Source organism: Hyperolius riggenbachi, chromosome 2 (assembly GCF_040937935.1).
Source record: "Hyperolius riggenbachi isolate aHypRig1 chromosome 2, aHypRig1.pri, whole genome shotgun sequence".
Taxonomy (NCBI): domain Eukaryota; kingdom Metazoa; phylum Chordata; class Amphibia; order Anura; family Hyperoliidae; genus Hyperolius; species Hyperolius riggenbachi.
Window position 1 is genome coordinate 544,770,137 of NC_090647.1, and position 23,398 is coordinate 544,793,534.

General features: G+C 46.2%; 1 protein-coding gene across 4 annotated transcripts in view; it reads left to right on the forward strand.

The window, feature by feature from the left end:
* LOC137547321 (pirin-like) overlaps positions 1-23,398 on the forward strand; it is a 79,772-nt gene that overhangs the window by 36,645 nt on the left and 19,729 nt on the right. For all 4 annotated transcript variants that reach the window (XM_068270786.1, XM_068270789.1, XM_068270787.1 and 1 more), the window contains exons 5-6: positions 142-348; positions 13,469-13,553. In XM_068270786.1, the coding sequence (XP_068126887.1) occupies positions 142-348; positions 13,469-13,553 (292 nt within the window). The remainder of the gene's footprint in view (positions 1-141; positions 349-13,468; positions 13,554-23,398) is intronic.

Genomic DNA, 23,398 nt, shown 5'->3' on the forward strand with positions numbered 1-23,398 from the left:
CCAAAGGCCATTGTTAAAAAATAATTTCCAGCCTAGCAGAATACTTGCTACATTTTGATATACAGTAAATAAATTAAAAATAAATAAAATTCACATAATTAACTATGTTCTTCAATTGCCTTTTTCATAATGTCTGCTCAGTGGATGACAGCAGGCCGCGGTATTGTCCATTCTGAAATGCCTTCTACACAAGAACCAGCACGTGGGCTGCAACTCTGGGTCAATCTGAGGAGCTCAGAGAAGATGATTCCTCCTGAGTACCAAGAACTGAAGAGCGCCGACATTCCCAAACCAAGCAAAGATGGAGTCACTGTCGCTGTCATCTCTGGAGAGTCACTGGGGGTCAAGGTATGTCATGTTGTCAAAAATGTACATAATGAACCTGTACCCAGTGTGTGCGTCACCATCACTGGAAAACGGCTTGGCCAATTTCAACAAAACTTGGCATACAGATCCCTAACTTATCTGAGAAGAACCACAAACAACCAATCAGCTTTCACACATTCATGTCAATGGGAAAATTTAAAAGACTGACTGATTCTCACTGTAACAAAGCCAGACCCCTTAAACAAACGTGGCACACTTGGTGACCGAGGTTAAAAATTCAGGGCAAGTGGGCGGAGCATTAAAAAGCCCAATGAAATTTCAGCCACTCTTTTTGAAAGAGAAAGTGTAAACTGCAGCAATTATTACACTGTTAATCCCAGGGCTCTCAAACTTGGTGTTTGGTCACTGGGTGAATGGGATTTATATTCAGGAAAGTGGGTGGAGCCTATAACAGCCAATTCAAATTCACCTTTTGATTTTCAAGGGGAATATTTAAATTGCTGCCATTCTTGCACAGTTAATGGCAGATGCTTACACCCTGCTTCAGTCGGCCATTGGGTGACGGGTTCAAACTCTAAAAAGGGGGAGGGGCTGGTAACAGCCAATCAGATTTGTTTGATTGATTTCAATAGGAAAAATTTAAACTGCTTCCATTCCCACTTTATTGATGCCAAGTTCTCAAAAACTCACAAACTTAGTCATTGAGTGACTGTGCGTCAAGGTTAGAAAAAGTGGCCGGACCCAACAACCACCAAATACATACCCGGGCAACGCCGGGTCTTCAGCTAATCTAGATTATTATTTGCTATTGGACGCATTTATAGTGTGTATCAGATGGGAAAGGGGGCTACAGCAAATGAGTGATGGAAAAGTGAGATGAAACATTGGATAGAACAGTAGGCCTCGGGGTTAGTGACTGTCATGTATGACAGAGGAAGAGGCAATGGAATCTGTCGTAGTGAAGCAGGGAGTGAAGAAGTGTTGCAGTGATCTGTGGTGACAGTGTGGCACTGGACAGTAGCAATCAGTAAGAATGTACTGGTTTAAGACAGAAGCAAATTGAATGGCAGAGGAGCAATGAAGTGTTAGTTAAGCAACAGATCGGACAGGAGGCAGGGGGACTATTAATAGTGAAGGACTGAACAGCAGGGGGACCACTGATGGCGAAAAAGGATTGGACAGGAAGCAGCGAAGTCCATTGATAGGGAAAACTGATTGGATTGGAGAAGGAGGAGAGGGCACTTATATTAAAGCAGGACTGGACATGAGGAAGGGGGACCATTGATAGGGAAGTATGATTGGACAGACGGCTGGGGAACCTATGATTGTGAATCAGGACTGAATAGGAAGGGTAATTGATAGGAAAACATGAATGTACAAGAAGGATCATTGATAGAGAAGCGGGACTGGACAGGGGGCAGGGCTACCATTGATAGAGAAGCAGGCCTGGACAGGAGGCAGGGCAACCATTCATGGAGAAGCAGGACTGGACAGGAGGCATGGCGACCATTCATGGAGAAGCAGGACTGGACAGGAGGCATGGCGACCATTGATGGGGAAGCAGGCCTGGACAGGAGGTAGTGGGGACCATTGATAGAGAAGCAGTACTAGACAGGATGCAGGGCGGCCATTGATAGAGAAGCAGGAATGGACAGGAGTTAGTGGGGACCATTGATAGGGAAGCTGCACTGGACAGGAGGTAGTGGGGACCATTGATAGAGAAGCAGGAATGGACAGGAGGTAGTGGGGACCATTGATAGGGAAGCTGCACTGGACAGGAGGTAGTGGGGACCATTGATAGAGAAACAGCACTGGACAGGAGGTAGTGGGGACCATTGATAGGGAAGCAGCACTGGACAGGAGGTAGTGGGGACCATTGATAGGGAAGCTGCACTGGACAGGAGGTAGTGGGAACCATTGATAAAGAAGCAGCACTGGACAGGAGGTAGTGGGGTCCATTGATGGAGAAGCAGCACTGGACAGGAGGTAGTGGGGACCATTGATAGGGAAGCAGCACTGGACAGGAGGTAGTGGGGACCATTGATAGGGAAGCAGCACTGGACAGGAGGTAGTGGGGACCATTGATAGGGAAGCTGCACTGGACAGGAGGTAGTGGGAACCATTGATAGAGAAGCAGCACTGGACAGGAGGTAGTGGGAACCATTGATAGGAAAGCAGGAATGGACAGGAGTTAGTGGGGACCATTTATAGAGAAGCTGCACTGGACAGGAGGTAGTGGGGACCATTGATAGAGAAGCAGCACTGGACAGGTGGTAGTGGGGACCATTGATGGAGAAGCAGCACTGGACAGGAGGTAGTGAGGACCATTGATAGGGAAGCAGGAATGGACAGGAGTTAGTGGGGACCATTTATAGAGAAGCAGTACTGGACAGGAGACAGGGCGACCATTGATAGAGAAGCAGTACTGGACAGGAGGTAGTGGGGACCATTGATAGAGAAACAGCACTGGACAGGAGGTAGTGGGGACCATTGATAGGGAAGCAGCACTGGACAGGAGGTAGTGGGGACCATTGATAGGGAAGCTGCACTGGACAGGAGGTAGTGGGAACCATTGATAGAGAAGCAGCACTGGACAGGAGGTAGTGGGGACCATTGATAGGGAAGCAGCACTGGACAGGAGGTAGTGGGGACCCTTGATAGGGAAGCAGCACTGGACAGGAGGTAGTGGGGACCATTGATAGGGAAGCAGCACTGGACAGGAGGTAGTGGGGACCATTGATAGGGAAGCAGCACTTGACAGGAGGTAGTGGGGACCATTGATAGGGAAGCTGCACTGGACAGGAGGTAGTGGGGACCATTGATAGGGAAGCAGCACTGGACAGGAGGTAGTGGGGACCATTGATAGGGAAGCAGCACTGGACAGGAGGTAGTGGGGACCATTGATAGGGAAGCAGCACTGGACAGGAGGTAGTGGGGACCATTGATAGGGAAGCAGCACTGGACAGGAGGTAGTGGGGACCATTGATAGGGAAGCAGCACTGGACAGGAGGTAGTGGGGACCATTGATAGGGAAGCAGCACTGGACAGGAGGTAGTGGGGACCATTGATAGGGAAGCTGCACTGGACAGGAGGTAGTGGGAACCATTGATAGAGAAGCAGCACTGGACAGGAGGTAGTGGGAACCATTGATAGGAAAGCAGGAATGGACAGGAGTTAGTGGGGACCATTTATAGAGAAGCTGCACTGGACAGGAGGTAGTGGGGACCATTGATGGAGAAGCAGCACTGGACAGGAGGTAGTGAGGACCATTGATAGGGAAGCAGGAATGGACAGGAGTTAGTGGGGACCATTTATAGAGAAGCAGTACTGGACAGGAGACAGGGCGACCATTGATAGAGAAGCAGTACTGGACAGGAGGTAGTGGGGACCATTGATAGAGAAACCGCACTGGACAGGAGGTAGTGGGGACTATTGATAGGGAAGCAGCACTGGACAGGAGGTAGTGGGGACCATTGATAGGGAAGCTGCACTGGACAGGAGGTAGTGGGAACCATTGATAGAGAAGCAGCACTGGACAGGAGGTAGTGGGGACCATTGATAGGGAAGCAGCACTGGACAGGAGGTAGTGGGGACCCTTGATAGGGAAGCAGCACTGGACAGGAGGTAGTGGGGACCATTGATAGGGAAGCAGCACTGGACAGGAGGTAGTGGGGACCATTGATAGGGAAGCTGCACTGGACAGGAGGTAGTGGGAACCATTGATAGAGAAGCAGCACTGGACAGGAGGTAGTGGGGACCATTGATAGAGAAGCAGCACTGGACAGGAGGTAGTGGGGACCCTTGATAGGGAAGCAGCACTGGACAGGAGGTAGTGGGGACCATTGATAGGAAAGCAGGAATGGACAGGAGGTAGTGGGGACCATTGATAGAGAAGCAGCACTGGACAGGAGGTAGTGGGGACCATTGATAGGGAAGCAGGAATGGACAGGAGTTAGTGGGGACCATTTATAGAGAAGCAGTACTGGACAGGAGACAGGGCGACCATTGATAGAGAAGCAGTACTGGACAGGAGGTAGTGGGACCATTGATAGAGAAGCAGCACTGGACAGGAGGTAGTGGGGACCATTGATGGAGAAGCATCACTGGACAGGAGGCAGTGAGCACCATTGATTGGGAAGCAGGAATGGACAGGAGTTAGTGGGGACCATTTATAGAGAAGCAGTACTGGACAGGAGGCAGGGTGACCATTGATAGAGAAGCAGTACTGGACAGGGTGTAGTGGGACCATTGATAGAGAAGCAGCACTGGACAGGAGGCAGGGCGACCATTGATAGAGAAGCAACACTGGACAGGAGTTAGTGGGACCATTGATAGAGAAGCAGCACTGGACAGGAGGCAGGGCGACCATTGATAGAGAAACAGCACTGGACAGGAGGTAGTGGGGACCATTGATAGAGAAGCAGTACTGGACAGGAGGTAGTGGGGACCATTGATAGAGAAGCAGCACTGGACAGGAGGTAGTGGGGACCATTGATAGGGAAGCAGCACTGGACAGAAGGTAGTGGGGACCATTGATAGGGAAGCAGGAATGGACAGGAGGTAGTGGGGACCATTTATAGAGAAGCAGCACTGGACAGGAGGCAGGGCGACCATTGATAGGGAAGCAGGAATGGACAGGAGGTAGTGGGGACCGTTTGTAGCAAAACCAGATTGGACAGGAGACGGGGAATGCAGATAGGAAGGCAGGTTTGGAAAAGGGGGACCTGACAAAGGCAAGGTTTAGCGCCGAAACGCGTCGTGACATCAGACGGCTCCAGTGCAGCCAGGCCTCGCCCACCGCACCTCGCTCCACGACGAACATTGCTCCTGCAGCTCTGGCCAAGCGCAGGAGAGTGGAGACGACTCGCTGGCAGGCCTATTGATGCGCCCATGTACTGCTACAACACTGTAAGTGTAATTTTAAAAGCGCAACTGAAGACAAATAAAAAGTTACTGCACAAAGAGGAGCTCTCCTTTTTCTCTCATTTCTATTGGAAAAGGGGGAATCTGTCATGGTAACTTTAAGGTTTTTGTACCAAAAAAATACTAATGAAAAATGGAACAACTGAGCAACTACACTAGATGTATTTTTCTATTTTTGTTTTTTAATATGAACATGTTTTGTTAGTTTTTTTGTTTGTTTGTTTTGTGTGCTTTTATCCACTAACACAATAAGGGGTATTAGAGAATGAGAAACAGAATATTTTGTTTTTGCCATAGAGCCTGATTCCCTCAACAAACATGGTCATGAATAATTACATGCATGACCTGATGAGAATTTTATACACATTTAAATCGGCAACATAACGGTAATTGCTTCGGCAATGTCAGGCTACATCAGAACAGCAGCCATGCTTTCTCTAGTTGACTGTAAGCTGTTTAGTAACAGCGGGTCTAATTTATAACTTCAGCGGTGAGGAACGCATTACCTGAAAGGTCTCCAGAATTTCTGTAGTGAAGAAGTCTCTACAACACATCGGTAGTGATCATGATTTTTCAGAGATCTTCAGGTACTGTGTAGAGACAGGGAGATAGAAAAAGCTGAGGTATTGGTCTTGAACTGTAATGAACTATAACAGAACTTAATAAATTATTCAAGACACCCATTTTTACCCTAATTCTTCTTGTTTCAGCAACATAAATGTTTCTTACAGCTACATATATTGCTGTGTGTGTATTGGTATGTAATTAGCCCTCCCATGTTAAGCCTAGGCTATGAGGTCACACAGTCTTCTCTCCCAAAGCATTCTGGGAGATTAGCTGATGGCCTCGCTCACAATAGAAACGGGTGGGGATATTCCACAGTCATCCACCTTGACACCAAAAATATAAACATTGCAGAATTGTCTTAGCTTTGGGTTCACTGTAGCAATGCCCTCGGGCCTCCACTGCCCCGTCCCCTTCCTCGGCGAAGCTTTGGACGCACATGTGCCTTTGAAGACAAGAAGGCAAGTACTAGGCATGCACAGTATGAAGCCGATGTCTTTGGGTGCACTCGGGGACACGAGTTCTTTCGAGCCTTTAGAAGACTTCTAACGTTTCGGGATTTCAATAGGGGACGACGGCGGTCCAAAGGCACAGAGAGAGGACCGGAAAGGCTCTGTGGGATTCGGTGCCTTCCTTCTACATAGGTGAGTGTTATTTTTGGGGTATTTTTGTTTTCCTTAAGTTTAGCTGCAGATGTATGACCTGTGGCTGAATAGGAATTTTGTAGCCTCCTTAGGAAGTCATTGCTGGACCCCTGAGAGATATAAGTATGCAGCCCAGCCGGTGATTCAACCTGTCATCACCTAACAAAAGCTGAAATATCCGTGTAGGCTGGGATGACCGCATTGTGCATTCCATCCCGGAAACCATGCTGAAAGGATTTCGCAACTAGGATTTGTTTCCTTAGAAATTGCTTCTGATAACAGCTTAGTGGTCTGTTTTTTAGATACTTTTAGGTTACATAATAAGTTAAAGGGAAACTAAGGCGATGTGAAGGTAAAAAATGAGATACTTGCCTAAGAAGAGGGAAGCCTTTGGTTCCTCCAAAGGTTCACCATGTTGTTCCTCCAAAGGTTCACCATGTTGTTCCTCTAGACCAGCTTCCTAAAACACTTCTGAGGCGGAAGGGAAGGGATGGGAAGGTTTGTAGATGGGGGGCACCCAAAGCTCTGAGCTCCACTGTGATCGCAGGGACTGCTCCCCTCTAGCTAGACCCCCACGGTAGGGACCAGGAGGATGTGGGAAGCCTCTTGGATCCAGAGGCTTGCTTCTTAGGTATCTGCTTTTTAAGCTTAGATTTGCCTTGAGTATACTTCAGGTGATTGTTAATTTAGCCACACTTACGTAGAAGTATACAAAGTTCATCTTTTGGCAAACATGTAAACCTAAACCTTATAGCTGACTCCCTGGTGAGTGTCCTGGTCCCCAAACTGACTCATGACTGAGACCCCTTTTCTCCCTCTGCACTGTTTTAACTCATTGGGCACATAGTGCTTGGGGCCATCTGGCCTGCATCTTCTGATTGTCCAGAAGGGGCAGTACCTGGTGGTCATCTTAGATGAGCAAAGTCAACAGGAGCAGCATGCATGCGTGGAATGACGTGAATACGATAGGGAATCCGAGTGACTTACTTCCTGTCCAGTAGGGCGCTATGCATATGACCCTGTCGGCGCACTCTGCCACAGGGTCATATAAATGTTTTCTGCGGTGCGATGTGGTGTGGTGCAGAGCATCACACCGCAATGCAATGGCCTCAAGCAAATCTGAGGTTGGCGTAAGGAAATTAAAACATACTTGCCCTGGGAGTGGGAAGCCTCTGGATCCTTAAGAGGCTTCTCCCGTTTTCCTCCACCAAGCTGAATGTGAGCACGGACCCCGAAGCACGGCCACGACGCCTGTGTGGTAGCATGGACCCGGTCGGGTTTCAGCGGGAAAAAACAAGCCCAATCGAGTCCGTGCTACTGTGCATGTACGGATGGCAAATGCATGCGCTGTCGCCCAAGCAGGGCCATGTTACTACACATTGTCAAGGGTCGACAAGAAGATTTTTGAATGGAACAATGGAAGAACGAGGACCAAGACGGGGGAAGCATCTAGATCCTCCAGAGGCTTCTCTCTATTGAGGTAAGTACCCACATTAGGCATTTTTTCCCTTGCTGGTTCCCTTTAAATATTTATTCACAAACCTGATGGGGAAAAAAAGGTATTATAAATTCATTTTTCATTAAAATAATAATATTTAATGGAGAAAAACAGAAATTGGCTCCAGAAATCTTTTTGTCTGCACAGCAGCCCCCTTCCATTGGCATAGCAATAGGGGGTGCAGAGGTTGCGACTGCACCGGGGCCCTTGGGCCAGAGGGGCCCCGAGGAGCCGACCCTCAACCACGGTATTAGCTCTCTATTGTTCCTGTGCTCGTAATAATCACTTCTATGCTTTAATTAGGAGTGATCATTAACAAACTATTCCCCATCCCATTCTTGCACCTCTGACACTGTCCTTGGAAGGTCTTAAAGTGAACCTCCAGACTAAAAATCTACTCAGCAGAACTGAAAAGGCTTGGTGTCTCTTTAACAGTTTCACAGCATCAGAACTTTGTTTTTCTTATAGAAGTCTAATTTTTAGCTGCATTTTTAGCTAAGCTCCGCCCTATCAAAGAAAACTGCCCAGGCTTTTTTCCCCTGATGCTGTGCAAAGCATGATGGTATTTCCTATGTTGTTGTTCACGTTTCCTAGCAACTGGGAGGGGTGATCAGGACACAGGACAGTTGGAACTGTGTCTCATGCTCCCTGTCACCTTCTTTCAACCAAAAAGATGGCTGCCCTCATGAAATCAAACATTTGCCTCTTCTTTTAAAACATGGTGGGTAAGAGATATTACCTATCTATTTCAATTAACATAACTAATGTAACTTAATGACAGTATGTTTGTTTTGGCTGAAGTTCCTCTTTAATGTGCCATTTAATTGTTGTATATAACGTGCCGCGGGGGTCGGGGGTCGGTGGCGGTATGTTAAACTTGCACTGGGGCCCATAGCGCCTTAGCTGCCCCCTACCATCTTCTAAGTACGGCTTTCGCTTTGTGGGAACGCAAAAGGAATGCAGACAGCGGTCTTGTAAATTGATAACATGTATAGGCTGATGCCAGTTGTCTCTCTTAGTTTCCTTTCCCCTCAATCACAGGGAAACAGTCAATGGGTGTTTATTTGCAGTGTTACTGCAGTGTGGAATGGCGATAAATAATTACAGTATGGTTGCTGGAACGCTGGCTGTAAATTCCTTCCGCGTGATTGATAGCTGCGATATTACACTCGCCAGTGCCACGGAATGACAAATATGAAAAAATTTCTGGAAACCTGTGATTGTAATTGGGCTAAAGCGTCCTGGTCCTAAAGGGGGTTGTAACATTTAAAAAAAATAAATAATTGCCTTGGACTGGGTGCCTTACTGCAGGAACTGTGCAGTGGCAGCGAGATTGTGGGAAGTTATTTTATCTACAGTAACAAGCTTATCTCGGCGTGCAAATGACAGAAAGCTTCTTATTTCAGATAAGATAAGGACACTAGGACCAGAAGGTAATTGAATTCCCCAGAATGTCACTTAACTGTCCCTCAGAGGAGCTCACAATCTAATCCCTGCCATAGTCATAGTCTAATGTCCTACCATATTATTATTATTATTATTATTATATATTTTTATTGCACTCACATCTTCTGTAGCACTTTACAGAGTAAATAGTCATGACACTGGCTGTTCTCAGTGGAGCTCACAATCTAATCCTACCATAGTTATAGTCTAATGTCCTACTATATTATAATTATGTATTTATATAGCACTGACATCTTCTGCAGCACTTTACAGAGTACATAGTCATGTCACTAAAGGTCCTTGCGTTTACTATCTAATCCCTGCCATAGTCACATGACTATCCTAGTCTTTGATTCTTTTAAGAGATCGCGTGTATAGATATTCAGATTTTGCAGGTTCTAGCGATACAAACCAATCAATAACTGCCATATTATGAGATTTAACCAGTTCACCCCCAAGGGTTTTTATCCTAACGGACCAGAGCAATTTTCAGTTGTCAGCGCTCCTCCCTTTTATTCCCTAATAACTTTATTACTACTTATCATAAGAAAATGATCTATACCTCGTTTTTTTCGCCACCAATTAGGCTTTCTGTGGATAGTACATTTTGCTAAGAATTTTTTTATTCTAAATGCATTTTAATGAGAAAAACAGAAAAAAAAGAAAAAAAATCATTATTTCTCAGTGTTCAGCCTTTATAGTTTTAAAATTAAACATTCTCCTGTGGATAAAACAAACACGTTTTATTTGCCCAGTGGTCCCGATAATTAAACCGTTTAGATTATGTCCCTACCACAATGTATGGCGACAGTATATTATTTTGAAATATAAGTGGTTATTTTTCTGTTTGTTCTGGCCATAATTACAAGCCCCTATGTAATACCGTATATACTCGCAAGCAAGCCGAATTTTTGACCCCCCAAAAGTGGGCCAAAAGTTGGGGGGTCGGCTTGCTTGCGAGTCATGGGTGGATAGGTGCTGTCCCTCCCCGCTCCCCCCGCGGCTGCCGCTGCTATTACCTTAAGCGGCGCCGCTTCCTCTATCCCCGTCCTCCTCCGGTAGGTAACTCATTCACAGCAGCGCGCCCCCCGCTGCTGTGATGACGCAGGAAACCATAGAGAGCGGTTCCCATAGTAACGGCATCGCCGCTACAGGAAGCCGCTCTCTATGGTTTCCTCGTCATCACAGCAGCGAGAGGCGCGCTGCTGTGAATGAGTTACCGGAGGAGGACGGGGATAGAGGAAGCGGCGCCGCCTGAGGTAATAGCAGCAGCGGCAGCCGCGGGGGAGCGGGGAGGGACAGCACCTACCCACCCATACTGGGGCACTATGCTAGCTATATGGGGCACTATGCTAGCTATATGGGGCACTATGCTAGCTATATGGGGCACTATACTAGCTATAATGGGGCACTATACTAGCTATAATGGGGCACTATACTAGCTATAATGGGGCACTATACTAGCTATAATGGGGCACTATACTAGCTAAACTGGGGCACTTTACTAGCTATACTGAGCACTATACTGGCTATACTGAGCACTATACTGGCTATACTGAGCACTATACTGGCTATACTGAGCACTATACTGGCTATACTGAGCACTATACTGGCTATACTGAGCACTATACTGGCTATACTGAGCACTATACTAAGCACTATACTAGCTATACTGAGCACTATACTAGCTATACTGAGCACTATACTAGCTATACTGAGCACTATACTAGCTATACTGAGCACTATACTAGCTATACTGGGGCATTTTACTAGCTATACTGAGCACTACCTCCCTATACTGGGCACTATACTAGCTATACTGGGACATACTGGGGGGATCACGCGGCCAGCGTTTCCTACCCCCGGCTTACATGAGGGTCAATCATTTTTTCCCTTTTTTTGGGGTAAAAGTGGGGGGGTCGGCTTACATGCGGGTCGGCTTGCTTGCGAGTATATACGGTAAATTAAAATTAATTTTCCCCCATAAAATATAGAATAAAAAAAGCTGAGACCCTAAGGCAACTATTTATTTATTTTTTTTAAGCTGATTTTTTTTTTTACAAGTGTTTTTTTTGGGGGGGAGGGTTGGAAGTGTAATTTTATTAATGATGTGTATATACTTGAAAATGTATGTATTTTGTAGGTGTAATATACTTTTTGGCCACAAGATGGCGCTAGTGAACACTCATAGGACGTGTTCACTTTTTTTTTTTTTTTTTTACACTTTATCAAACTGTTACATTTCCTGTTTATGTGAATGGACGTAGCCGCTGTTCGCGGTCACGTCCATTCACTCCAGGCACTGCGATTGGGTAGAGGACTGTTCGGTCCTCTTCCCCAATCACCCAGCACGGGATCCCGACGGTAATGGCGGCGGTAGCGGCGGACACACGGCGGTAGCAGCGGCGGCAATGCGCGACGTATTAAAACGTCATGTTGCTGTTAATAGCGGTAAGCATGACGTTTTAATACGTTAGGATGGCGGTAAATGGTTAAAAACAAAACTCTTTATCGACCAAATATGTCACCTGGCAATTTAAGATGTCACCACCTGTGCTAAGTTTTAGAATGTAAATCAGAGAGAGAAAGATTTCCAATGAGCAAACACTAAATGCCGTTTTTTTTTTTCCACCATATAAGACACACCTATTCTCCCCCCAAGATGGGGAGAAACAGTCCCTGCATCTTTTATGCCAAATATACAGAGTCCCCGACTTACAAATGCCCGCCGATACGACCGCCGACCCAACGCGATGTCCGGAAAGGCCTGGCTGTATCGTCCTCCTCTGCTCCCCCCCCCCCGTCTCCTCTGCTCCCCGTACATATAAGTAGCGGCAGCACGGCTCTCCTAATCAGTGACGATCAGACCTCTCCTCCTTCTCTGTTCCCCTAGTGCCGGCTTCTGCTGATGACGCGATCATCAGAAGCCAGAACTAGGGGAGCCGTAGGAATTGGAGACGTCTCTGGTCGCTGCTGAAGCCATGGATTAGGTGAGCCATGCTGCTGCTACATATTTATGCATGGGGAGCAGAGGAGGCTTGGGGAGGGAAGCGGAGAAGGACAGAAGAGGAGCAAAGGAGGATGGAAGGGGACACCCAGGGGAGCAAAGGATGATACAAGAAGAGAAGGGGACACATAGGGGGGCAAAGAAGGACATGGGGACACATCACATGGGGGACACAGGAGGAGACATGAAGTACAAGTGGGGCACAATATTTGGTGGAGAACATCTACAAGACGCTCCTGCACCATGGAGGCACCAGGTTTAGTATGTATTTTTGTTTTTCCTCCCTTCCCCTGGTTTTTGTCCTCTACACCTAGATGCATCTTATAATCCGGAGCATCTTATATGCCAAAGAATCCGAGTAATTTATGAATGAATTTTGTAAAAAATTAAGCAATTTTATTCCTTATCCTATTTTCACTACAGTTTCTCTAACAATAACACTGTGGTATATAATATTTCATACTGTAGCTGCAGACCTGGAAATTTTGCACCAATTCAGAAGACACAAACTAGACCCCCTGCAATACTGTTTATATGGAAAAACCACTGCGTGTCAGATAAATAACGCTCTGTTATGAGCATTGTGTACACTTGTGTTGATTCTGATATAATGCAATCGCAAGTCTTTGGTTTCGGCCAGCCAACCCTTCGCAGAGGTCATATTGATTAAGAGTGTATAATTTGAATAGCAACTTTTTACCAAAATATGCATTTTTCACTTTCTGCAAATTTTTGTAAGAATTGTGGCAAAGGTAAGAATGTCCAGTTTAACGCAACTATGTGATACACACACAGACAGACAGACAGACAGACAGACAGACAGACAGACAGACAGACACATACACATATACACACACACACATATTTTATCAGTCATTCTTGCTGACCTGATTCTTTCACCTGCTTCCTGTTGCCATATTGAACATATTTGGTACTGTAAAACTGTACAAAAAAAGGGATCAGTTTCAGAATTTAGTTTGCTGCTATCGTTAGTCTGTGTTGGACATGTTTCCAATGACCTATGTTTATCTGACTGTAAACGTATTGTCTTAATTGCAGTCAAAGGTTTACACACGGACACCAACACTGTACCTGGACTTCAAAATACAGAAAGGAGCAAAGCATACCCAAGAGGTGCCCAAAGGTGAGGCAACTCATAATATGTATGGTAAAATTGCATTGCTTCTGTCTTCTGCCACGTACTATTGTGGTAACTATACAATACATTCATAGACATGTGACTATGGTTGGGATTAGACTCTGTGCCTATCTGAGGGACAGTTAAAGAGACACTGAAGCGAAAAAAAAAATATGATCTAGTGAATTGGTTGTGTACTATGAATAATTACTAGAAGATTAGCGGCAAAGAAAATATTCTCATACTTTCATTTTCAGGTATATAGTGTTTTATCTAACATTGCATCATTCTATAATATGTGCAGATTACCCAACACTCAGCATTCAAAATGAGTCTTTCAGAGCAGTCTGTGAACTAATGACCTCTCCTCTGGCAGATAAAAAGTAAACAGTTCACTTACAGTTGAGATAATAAAAGTCAGAAAACAGCCCTCTCCACGACTAAAACTTAGTCAGAGAGCTTAATGGCTTGTTTGCATAGAGATAACAACTGGGGTTTCTCAACTCTTCCTGTACTGGAAACAATTAGACTGATGTATCTGATCTTAATGTTTTATTTCTTAGCTGTACTACACATACAAATCATAATATCATAATTTTTTTTTTCGCTTCAGTGTCTCTTTAAGTGACTAAAATATATATTTATTAAGCGTCAACATATTACGCAGTGCTGAACATTAGTTAAGGTTACAGACAATATTTAGTTAAAGTTACAGACAATATTTAGTTAAGGTTACAGACAATATTTAGGGGTGACATACAGCAATAAGGCAATACAGGAATACAAGAAAAACCAGATCATACAGCATAGTAGGAGTACAAAGTAATGCTTAGTCAGTCACTGGAGGGGAGGGGAGCAGAGAAGGGTAGAAGGGGGAGCAAAGGAGGATGGAAGGGGACACACCGGGGGAGCAAAGGAGGATACAATAAGAGAAGGGGACACATAGGGAGATGGAGATTAGGCAAGTCGAGTTCACTCAGATCCATAGGATGGGTGTACGGTAATGGAGGTGCGTGAACAGGTAGGAGAACCCTGGCGAAGGCTTACAATCTAGAGGGAGAGGTAAGGACACGAAAGGTAGGGGACCAGAGTTAAGCTGCGGGTTTAGACCACCAGGGAGGGTAGGGGTAGGCCAGAGTGAAAAGGTGAGTTTTGAGGGCCTTCTTGAAGATATTGAAGGAGGGGGCAGCCCTAATGAGGGAAGGTAGAGGATTCCATAGTGTTGGAGCGGCCCTTGAGAAATCCTGGAAGCTTGCATGGGATTGGGTGATGCGGGGGGCGGTCAGGCGAAGTTCATTGGAGGAGTGGATTGAGAGGCTAGGTGTGTACCTCTGAATAAGATTGGAAATGTAGGTTGGACAGATTTGTAGGTCAGACACAGTATCTTGGATCTGATTCTGGACTGGATAGGAAGCCAGTGGAGGGATTTACAGAGGGGAGCCACCATGTTGAGTGATGGGAAGAGTGGATGATTCTGGCTGCCGCATTCATGATGGACTGCAGCGGGGCTATTCAGGTCATAGAGAGACCAGACAGAAGGGCATTGCAGTAGTTAATATAATTTGTACAGTGCTGAGGAAGATGTTGGCACTAAATAAATAATAATATTGCCTGATCCAAAGAGAGACCACTCAACCCACTTTTAGAGAGCATAAAATGTTCTATTTGCAGAAACCGTACATCATAGAAGTTGACATGTCAGGCAACAATCAGCCCTTAGTCATAGCTTGCATTTCACATGGCAAGAAATGCACTGTAATTCGATCTGTGACTTGTGCAGTTTTTTTTACTTTCAAACAAGCATTTTGTGATTTTGTTGCCTGGTGTCGCTCCCCAAATCTATTTCTACATCAAACTACTTCTACAAAGGCACTTTATAAGCAACTCCATTTTCTGGCCCTTACATTGGTGTTAAGGTGGCCATTAGCGATGCAATCCCGCGGCTGATTGATCATCACTGATTAATTCCCTTTTTTTTTTTTTTTTTTTTTTAATCAATACGTTTTATTGAAAAAAGTTTTTAAAGACATTACAGCTGATACAAATAGCCAGACATCTTGCAAAAATAATTCAAATAAAATAATAACGGAATGAAAATAAGAAATATCGTTGAACAATATAAAGAAACTGTACTCTATAATGGCTCATGCACACGCGCGTGTTGCGGCGACAGGTCGCCCGTGTGTATGATGCGCGCGCCCGAACCGTCGCCCGTCGGAGCTGTCGCCAGGCGATTGATTTGTTAAATCGCCGGCTACAGCTGTCGCCGCAACTTCCCCGCAACTGTCGCTAGTCCGCGTGTGTATGCGGACTAGCGACAGGAGACCTAATGCAAGTGAATGCAGCATCCGGCTGGGGGATGCTCCATTCACAGACAGCTTCCGCCGCGTCTCTGCCTTTCTGGCAAGATGTGTGGATAACTGTCGCCGCCAGGGAGTTGTCGCTCCCTGGTCTCTTGTAGCTATGCAACGGGGGACAATTGTCTCCCGTGCGCATGTAGCTTAAGAGAGTTAAACAACAATTCACAAATAATGAACAACAAATATCAAGTGGTCAATACCAATAAATACATATAGGCATAAAGAACATATTATGAACTGAACAAACACTTTATAAGAAGATTAAACTGCAGGGCCCTAAGCCCTCAAACTTTGGCTTTGGGATGCAGATAAATCGAGGCACAACAACCAGAGGGAAGGGGAGGGTGGGAAGAGAAAGGGAGGGAAGGATATTCATGCAGTGTTCTCTACAAACAGGCTCGAGTCTTATCTATACTGTTAAACAGCTGAACAATCTCTTTAGAAATACCTTAAATCCACTTATGCCACTCAAAAGACCACACCTCCGTATGAATGTTTGGTTATTACGTTGTCTAAAGAGCTTTTCAATTTGTAAATTATATTGTGCTAACTGTGAGAGATGGGATATGGAAGGCAAAGTATAATAATTAATTTATTATTATTTTATTTGTATTTGTTTTATGTCCCTACACACAATATTCTTTGTGCTTTGAACAAGCACACAGACAGTGTTAGAGGAATGATGATTGGCTTCTTGTTGAAGCCATGGTCATTCCCTTACTGGCACATTGATTGGCTCAGGGAACACTTGTTCCCCTTCACCAATCACAGATGTGTCACTCCCGACGGGTACGCGCATGGCTGCAGCGGGGAGCGACGCATTAAAACACCCTGTCGCCATTAATAGTGGCAAACGGGATATTTTTTTTTTTTATGTGGTGCATTGCTGCTAACGGGTTAAAGTGTACCTGAGGTGACGTGATAAACATGTATGTCGAGTGCCAAGCATATTCATAATTAGGCTGTGTTTCTTTTTATTTTCATTTTCTGTCTGAAAGAGTTAACCTTCAGGCATGCAAGTGACAGTTTCTCTCTTCTTGGATTATATTGTAACCTTCACTGATGAGGTATTACAACTATCTGAGGGATGGGGATAGATTGAAAAAGTCAATAGTTCAAATAATTTAGCTCTGGGACACTTAATAGTCTGCTATTGAGCAGAGACAAAAAATGTAAAATCTACAGTACTTTGTAAATGCTTAAACATAAATTAAAACCATGGGATGTAAAAAAAAAAAAAAAAAGTAAAAGTGATTTGGAGGAGGAGGAGGATAAATACAATTGTTTGTCATTAGTTTATTTTCACCTCGGGTTCTGCGCATCTCCTTCACCTCATTTGAACCAAAGAGTTTGCTTGTAAGGTAATGGCAATTACGGTAAACATTTTTTTTTTAAATTTTAGAACCTAGAAAATGTATCCAGCTGATTATATTCTAGATTCTGCAGTTACTGGCAGGGGATTCCCAGATCTGCTTCTTTACACATTTCAGCCAGTATCGTCTGTTACCCGTCTCCGCAGCATTCTGCGAGCTGCTCTCATGTGTCCAGCGCTCCATGTGCTTGGGACTACACGTCGGCCAACATAGGAAGCGCTAACATGCCAAACAGCTGTCCAGGCCCCGTTCACTTCCACCTGCTGTCCCACACAGATGCTCTGCTATTTACGCGAGTCTTGGGTAATGTCCCGTACATAGACTGTCCACACAGCGTGTCCACACAACACTAAATCAGTTTGTTGCCAAACAGACGTTCACCAGCGAATGTCAACACATTTCTCTTGCTGGCTTTCTAATCATTACTGAGATGTACTCAAGTTAGTAATATAAGAAAAGACTGTGAAATCAGATGGAGCAGAGTTAGGAAGAAGCAACGCAAGGCTCACCTAAATAGTTAAGTAGAGAGACCCAGGAACGGCTGTGTTAGCGCTACCCGCGCCGACACAGCCGTTCCTGGGTCTCTCTACTGAACTATGAGACTATGGCCTCAATTCACTAAGCTTAACTCCTGTCTTTAATAACGTTTCTAGAGTGATCACCATGGTGATAAGGCATGTAGTATTCAGGAAACCTTTTACCTCAGGCAAACCTAAAGTTAACTCTTCTGTCTTTAAAGAGACTCCGTAACAAAAATTGCATCCTGTTTTTTATCATCCTACAACTTCCAAAAGCTATTCTAATGTGTTCTGGCTTACTGCAGCACGTTCTACTATCACCATCTCTGTAATAAAACAACTTATCTCTATCTTGTCAGACTTGTCAGCCTGTGTCTGGAAGGCTGCCAAGTTCTTCAGTGTTGTGGTTCTGTGATGCATCTCCCCCTCCAGGCCCCTCTCTGCACACTGCCTGTGTATTATTTAGAGTAGGGCAGCTTCTCTCTTCTCTCTTATCTTTTACAAGCTGGATAAATCCTCCTCTGAGCTGGCTGGGCTTTCACATACTGAGGAATTACATACAGGCAGAGCTGTCTGCACTCTGCAGGAAGAAACAGCCTGACACTTCAGTGGAAGATAGCTGCAGGGGGAAAGAAACACACAAATGATCTCTTGAGATTCAAAAGGAAGGGTGTATACAGCCTGCTTGTAGTGTTGGGCGAACATCTAGATGTTCGGGTTCGGGCCGAACAGGCCGAACATGTCCGCGATGTTCGGGTGTTCGACCCGAACTCCGAACATAATGGAAGTCAATGGGGACCCGAACTTTTGTGGTTTGTAAAGCCTCCTTACATGCTACATACCCCAAATTTACAGGGTATGTGCACCTTGGGAGTGGGTACAAGAGGAAAAAAAAATTTAGCAAAAAGAGCTTATAGTTTTTGAGAAAATCGATTTTAAAGTTTCAAAGGGAAAACTGTCTTTTAAATGCGGGAAATGTCTGTTTTCTTTGCACAGGTAACATGCTTTTTGTCGGCATGCAGTCATAAATGTAATACATATAAGAGGTTCCAGGAAAAGGGACCGGTAATGCTAACCCAGCAGCAGCACACGTGATGGAACAGGAGGAGGGTGGCGCAGGAGGAGAAGGCCACGCTTTGAGACACAACAACCCAGGCCTTGCATGAGGACAAGAAGCGTGCGGATAGCATGCTTTGTACCACCATGCAGTCATAAATGTAATAAAGATAAGTGGTTCAATAAACAGGGACCACGCGGCAACGCTAACCCAGCAGCAGCACACGTGATGGAACAGGAGGAGGCGCAGGAGGAGAAGGCCACGCTTTGTGAGACACAACAACCCAGGCCTTGCATGAGGACAAAAAGCGTGCGGAGAGCATGCTTTGTACCGCCATGTAGTCATAAATGTAATAAAGATAAGAGGTTCAATAAACAGGGACCACGCGGCAACGCTAACCCAGCAGCAGCAGCAGCAGCAGCACACGTGATGGAACAGGAGGAGGCGCAGGAGGAGAAGGCCACGCTTTGTGAGACACAACAACCCAGGCCTTGCATGAGGACAAAAAGCGTGCGGATAGCATGCTTTGTACCGCCATGTAGTCATAAATGTAATAAAGATAAGAGGTTCCATAAACAGGGACCGGCAACGGTAACCCAGCAGCAGCAGCAGCAGCAGCAGCACACGTGATGGAACAGGAGGAGGCGCAGGAGGAGAAGGCCACGCTTTGTGAGACACAACAACCCAGGCCTTGCATGAGGACAAAAAGCGTGCGGATATAGCAGCAATGCTTTTTGCCGCCATGCAGTCATAAATGTAATACAGATGAGAGGTTCAATAAACAGGGACCGGAAACGCTAAACCATCCCAGATGTTCATCGGTCATGTTACTTGGTTGGGGTCCAGGAGTGTTGCGTAGTCGTTTCCAATCCAGGATTGATTCATTTTAATTTGAGTCAGACGGTCTGCATTTTCTGTGGAGAGGCGGATACGCCGATCTGTGATGATGCCTCCGGCAGCACTGAAACAGCGTTCCGACATAACGCTGGCTGCCGGGCAAGCCAGCACCTCTATTGCGTACATTGCCAGTTCGTGCCAGGTGTCTAGCTTCATGCCCGGTTTCAGGTCCAGCGGTGCCAGCCACAAATCCGTCTGTTCCTTTATTCCCCTCCAAATTTCCTCCCCTGTGTGCTGCTTATCCCCAAGGCAGATCAGCTTCAGCAACGCTTGCTGACGCATGCCAACAGCTGTGCTGCACTGCTTCCACGATCCTACTGCTGCTGGTGCTGGGTTAGCGTTTCCGGATGAGGTACAGCTTTGAGATGCGTTGGAGGAGAAGGAGTCAGAGAGGTAGGTGCTGCTGTTGTTATCCAGTGGGAGGGACGGCGGTGCAGCTGTTTGCGGCGTGGGCAACACCCGCGCCGTAGCAGGTGAGGAATCACTGCCAGGCTCCACAAGGTTCACCCAGTGCGCGGTAAGGGAGATGTATCGACCCTGGCCGAACGCACTTGTCCAGGTGTCAGTGGTGAGGTGAACCTTGCAGGCAACGGCATTCTTCAAGCTTCGGGTTATTTAGCTGACCACGTGCTCATGCAACTCAGGCACTGCAGAGCGCGCAAAGTGGTAGCGGCTGGGAACCACGTAACGTGGGATGGCCACTGACATCATGCCCTTGAAGCTGTTTGTCTCCACCACTCGATATGGCAGCATTTCGCAGGCCAGAAGCTTGGCTATGCTGGCTGGCTGTTACTGCCACGGCCCGCGGGTCATTTGCTGGCAATTTCCTCTTGTGCTCAAACATCTCAGAGACAGACAACTCAACCGTAGCACTGCACACCGAAGGGCTGTTGGTTGTTGTGTTTGATGAACACTGGGAGACCTCAAGAGCACTAGTCCGGAAAGTGACAGTGTCAGCATCGTCTGATGTTTGTGAATGTTGTGAACCACGCAATGGCTGGGCTACTGCTGCTGCTGAGGCGGGTCTGGTGGTGAGTCTGGTGAACCCAAGGGAGGCAGTGTTGCTGGTGGTACGGTGGTACCCTGTCCTGCCGCGTTTGCCCACAGAGTGGGATGTTTGGATAGAATGTGGCGGCTCATGCTGGTGGTGGAGAGGTTGTTAATACTTTTCCCCCTGCTCAGGCGGGTCTTGCACACCTTGCAAATCGCCATGGTAACATCCTCAGTGCAGTCTTCAAAGAAAGCCCAGACTTTAACTGGCTGAGGACTCGGACCTCGTGCGTGATGTGCTGGTGCTGCTTAACCCACTGCTGGACGCTTGAGAGGTCATCCAAGTAATTATCTGGTCCTGTTCTTTTGGATCTGTGAGGGTTGTTGTCCTGGACAACATGGGCAGTATTGAGTGGGTTTTCTTGGGTGCTCCCCTGTGGCCTGTACGTGAACCGTCAGGGGAAACACCTCTTCCCTTGCCCCTCCCTCTTTCACCGGATTTCTTCCTCATTTCACTTAAAGTACACGCTGACTGGCAGCAGTACAGTGGCAGTACAGAAATGCTATACAGTGGTGGGTGAGCGGTGTACCACTATTGTCAGCAGTGACACAGAGCACAATGCTATACAGTGGCGGGTGAGCGGTGTACTACTGTTCCCAGCAGAATCAGAGTGGCAGTAAACAATGGTATATAGTCTGGCTGAGCGGTGTACACAGAGTGTCAGTAAACAATGGTATATAGTCTGGCTGAGCGGTGTACACACAATGCTATATAGTCTGCTATATAGTGTCAGTAAACAATGGTATATAGTCTGGCTGAGCGAGCGGTGTACTACTGTTCCCAGCAGAATCAGAGTGGCAGTAAACAATGGTATATAGTCTGGCTGAGCGGTGTACACAGAGTGTCAGTAAACAATGGTATATAGTCTGGCTGAGCGGTGTACACACAATGCTATATAGTCTGCTATATAGTGTCAGTAAACAATGGTATATAGTCTGGCTGAGCGAGCGGTGTACTACTGTTCCCAGCAGAATCAGAGTGGCAGTAAACAATGGTATATAGTCTGGCTGAGCGGTGTACACAGAGTGTCAGTAAACAATGGTATATAGTCTGGCTGAGCGGTGTACACACAATGCTATATAGTCTGCTATATAGTGTCAGTAAACAATGGTATATAGTCTGGCTGAACGAGCGGTGTACTACTGTTCCCAGCAGACACAGAACAGTACACAGAATGCTATATAGTGTGGCTGAACGAGCGGTGTACCACTGTTCCCAGCAGACACAGAACAGTACACAGAATGCTATATAGTGTGGCTGAACGAGCGGTGTACCACTGTTCCCAGCAGACACAGAACAGTACACAGAATGCTATATAGTGTGGCTGAACGAGCGGTGTACTACTGTTCCCAGCAGACACAGAACAGTACACAGAATGCTATATAGTGTGGCTGAACGAGCGGTGTACCACTGTTCCCAGCAGACACAGAACAGTACACAGAATGCTATATAGTGTGGCTGAACGAGCGGTGTACCACTGTTCCCAGCAGACACAGAACAGTACACAGAATGCTATATAGTGTGGCTGAACGAGCGGTGTACTACTGTTCCCAGCAGACACAGAACAGTACACAGAATGCTATATAGTGTGGCTGAACGAGCGGTGTACCACTGTTCCCAGCAGACACAGAACAGTACACAGAATGCTATATAGTGTGGCTGAACGAGCGGTGTACTACTGTTCCCAGCAGACACAGAACAGTACACAGAATGCTATATAGTGTGGCTGAACGAGCGGTGTACTACTGTTCCCAGCAGACACAGAACAGTACACAGAATGCTATATAGTGTGGCTGAACGAGCGGTGTACTACTGTTCCCAGCAGCGACACACAATGACTGGGGGGGACCCTGGCTAGCGTGGCTGGAGCGCGAACTACCCTGCCTGCCTACCCAAAGCTAAACCCACAGACAAATGGCGGAGATATGACGTGGTTCGGGTATTTATTTACCCGAACCACGTGACAGTTCGGCCAATCAGAGCGCGTTCGGGTCCGAACCACGTGACCCGTTCGGCCAATCACAGCGCTAGCCGAACGTTCGGGGAACGTTCGGCCATGCGCTCTTAGTTCGGCCATATGGCCGAACGGTTTGGCCGAGCACCGTCAGGTGTTCGGCCGAACTCGAACATCACCCGAACAGGGTGATGTTCTGCAGAACCCGAACAGTGGCGAACACTGTTCGCCCAACACTACCTGCTTGTGTATGGATGTATTTTCTATGTGTGGACATACTGTACATCAACCTACTTCCTGTTTTGGTGGCCATTTTGTTTGTTTATAAACAAACTTTTTAAAACTGTTTTTAACCACTTTTAATGCGGCGAGGAGCGGCGAAATTGTGACAGAGGGTAATAGGAGATGTCCCCTAACGCACTGGTATGTTTACTTTTGAGCGATTTTAACAATACAGATTCTCTTTAAAATAACTCCAGAGGTAAAGATAGGCTGTTAATTAACTGTGTGTGAAAATAACTACAGTGGAGGTAACGTTAGTAATGAAGAGATAAGATAACTCTCTCACTGTGTGGAGGTAAATTTTCTCTTGCCTTATTATCTCCAGCATGATCTTAGTGAATTGAGGCCATTGTCTTACT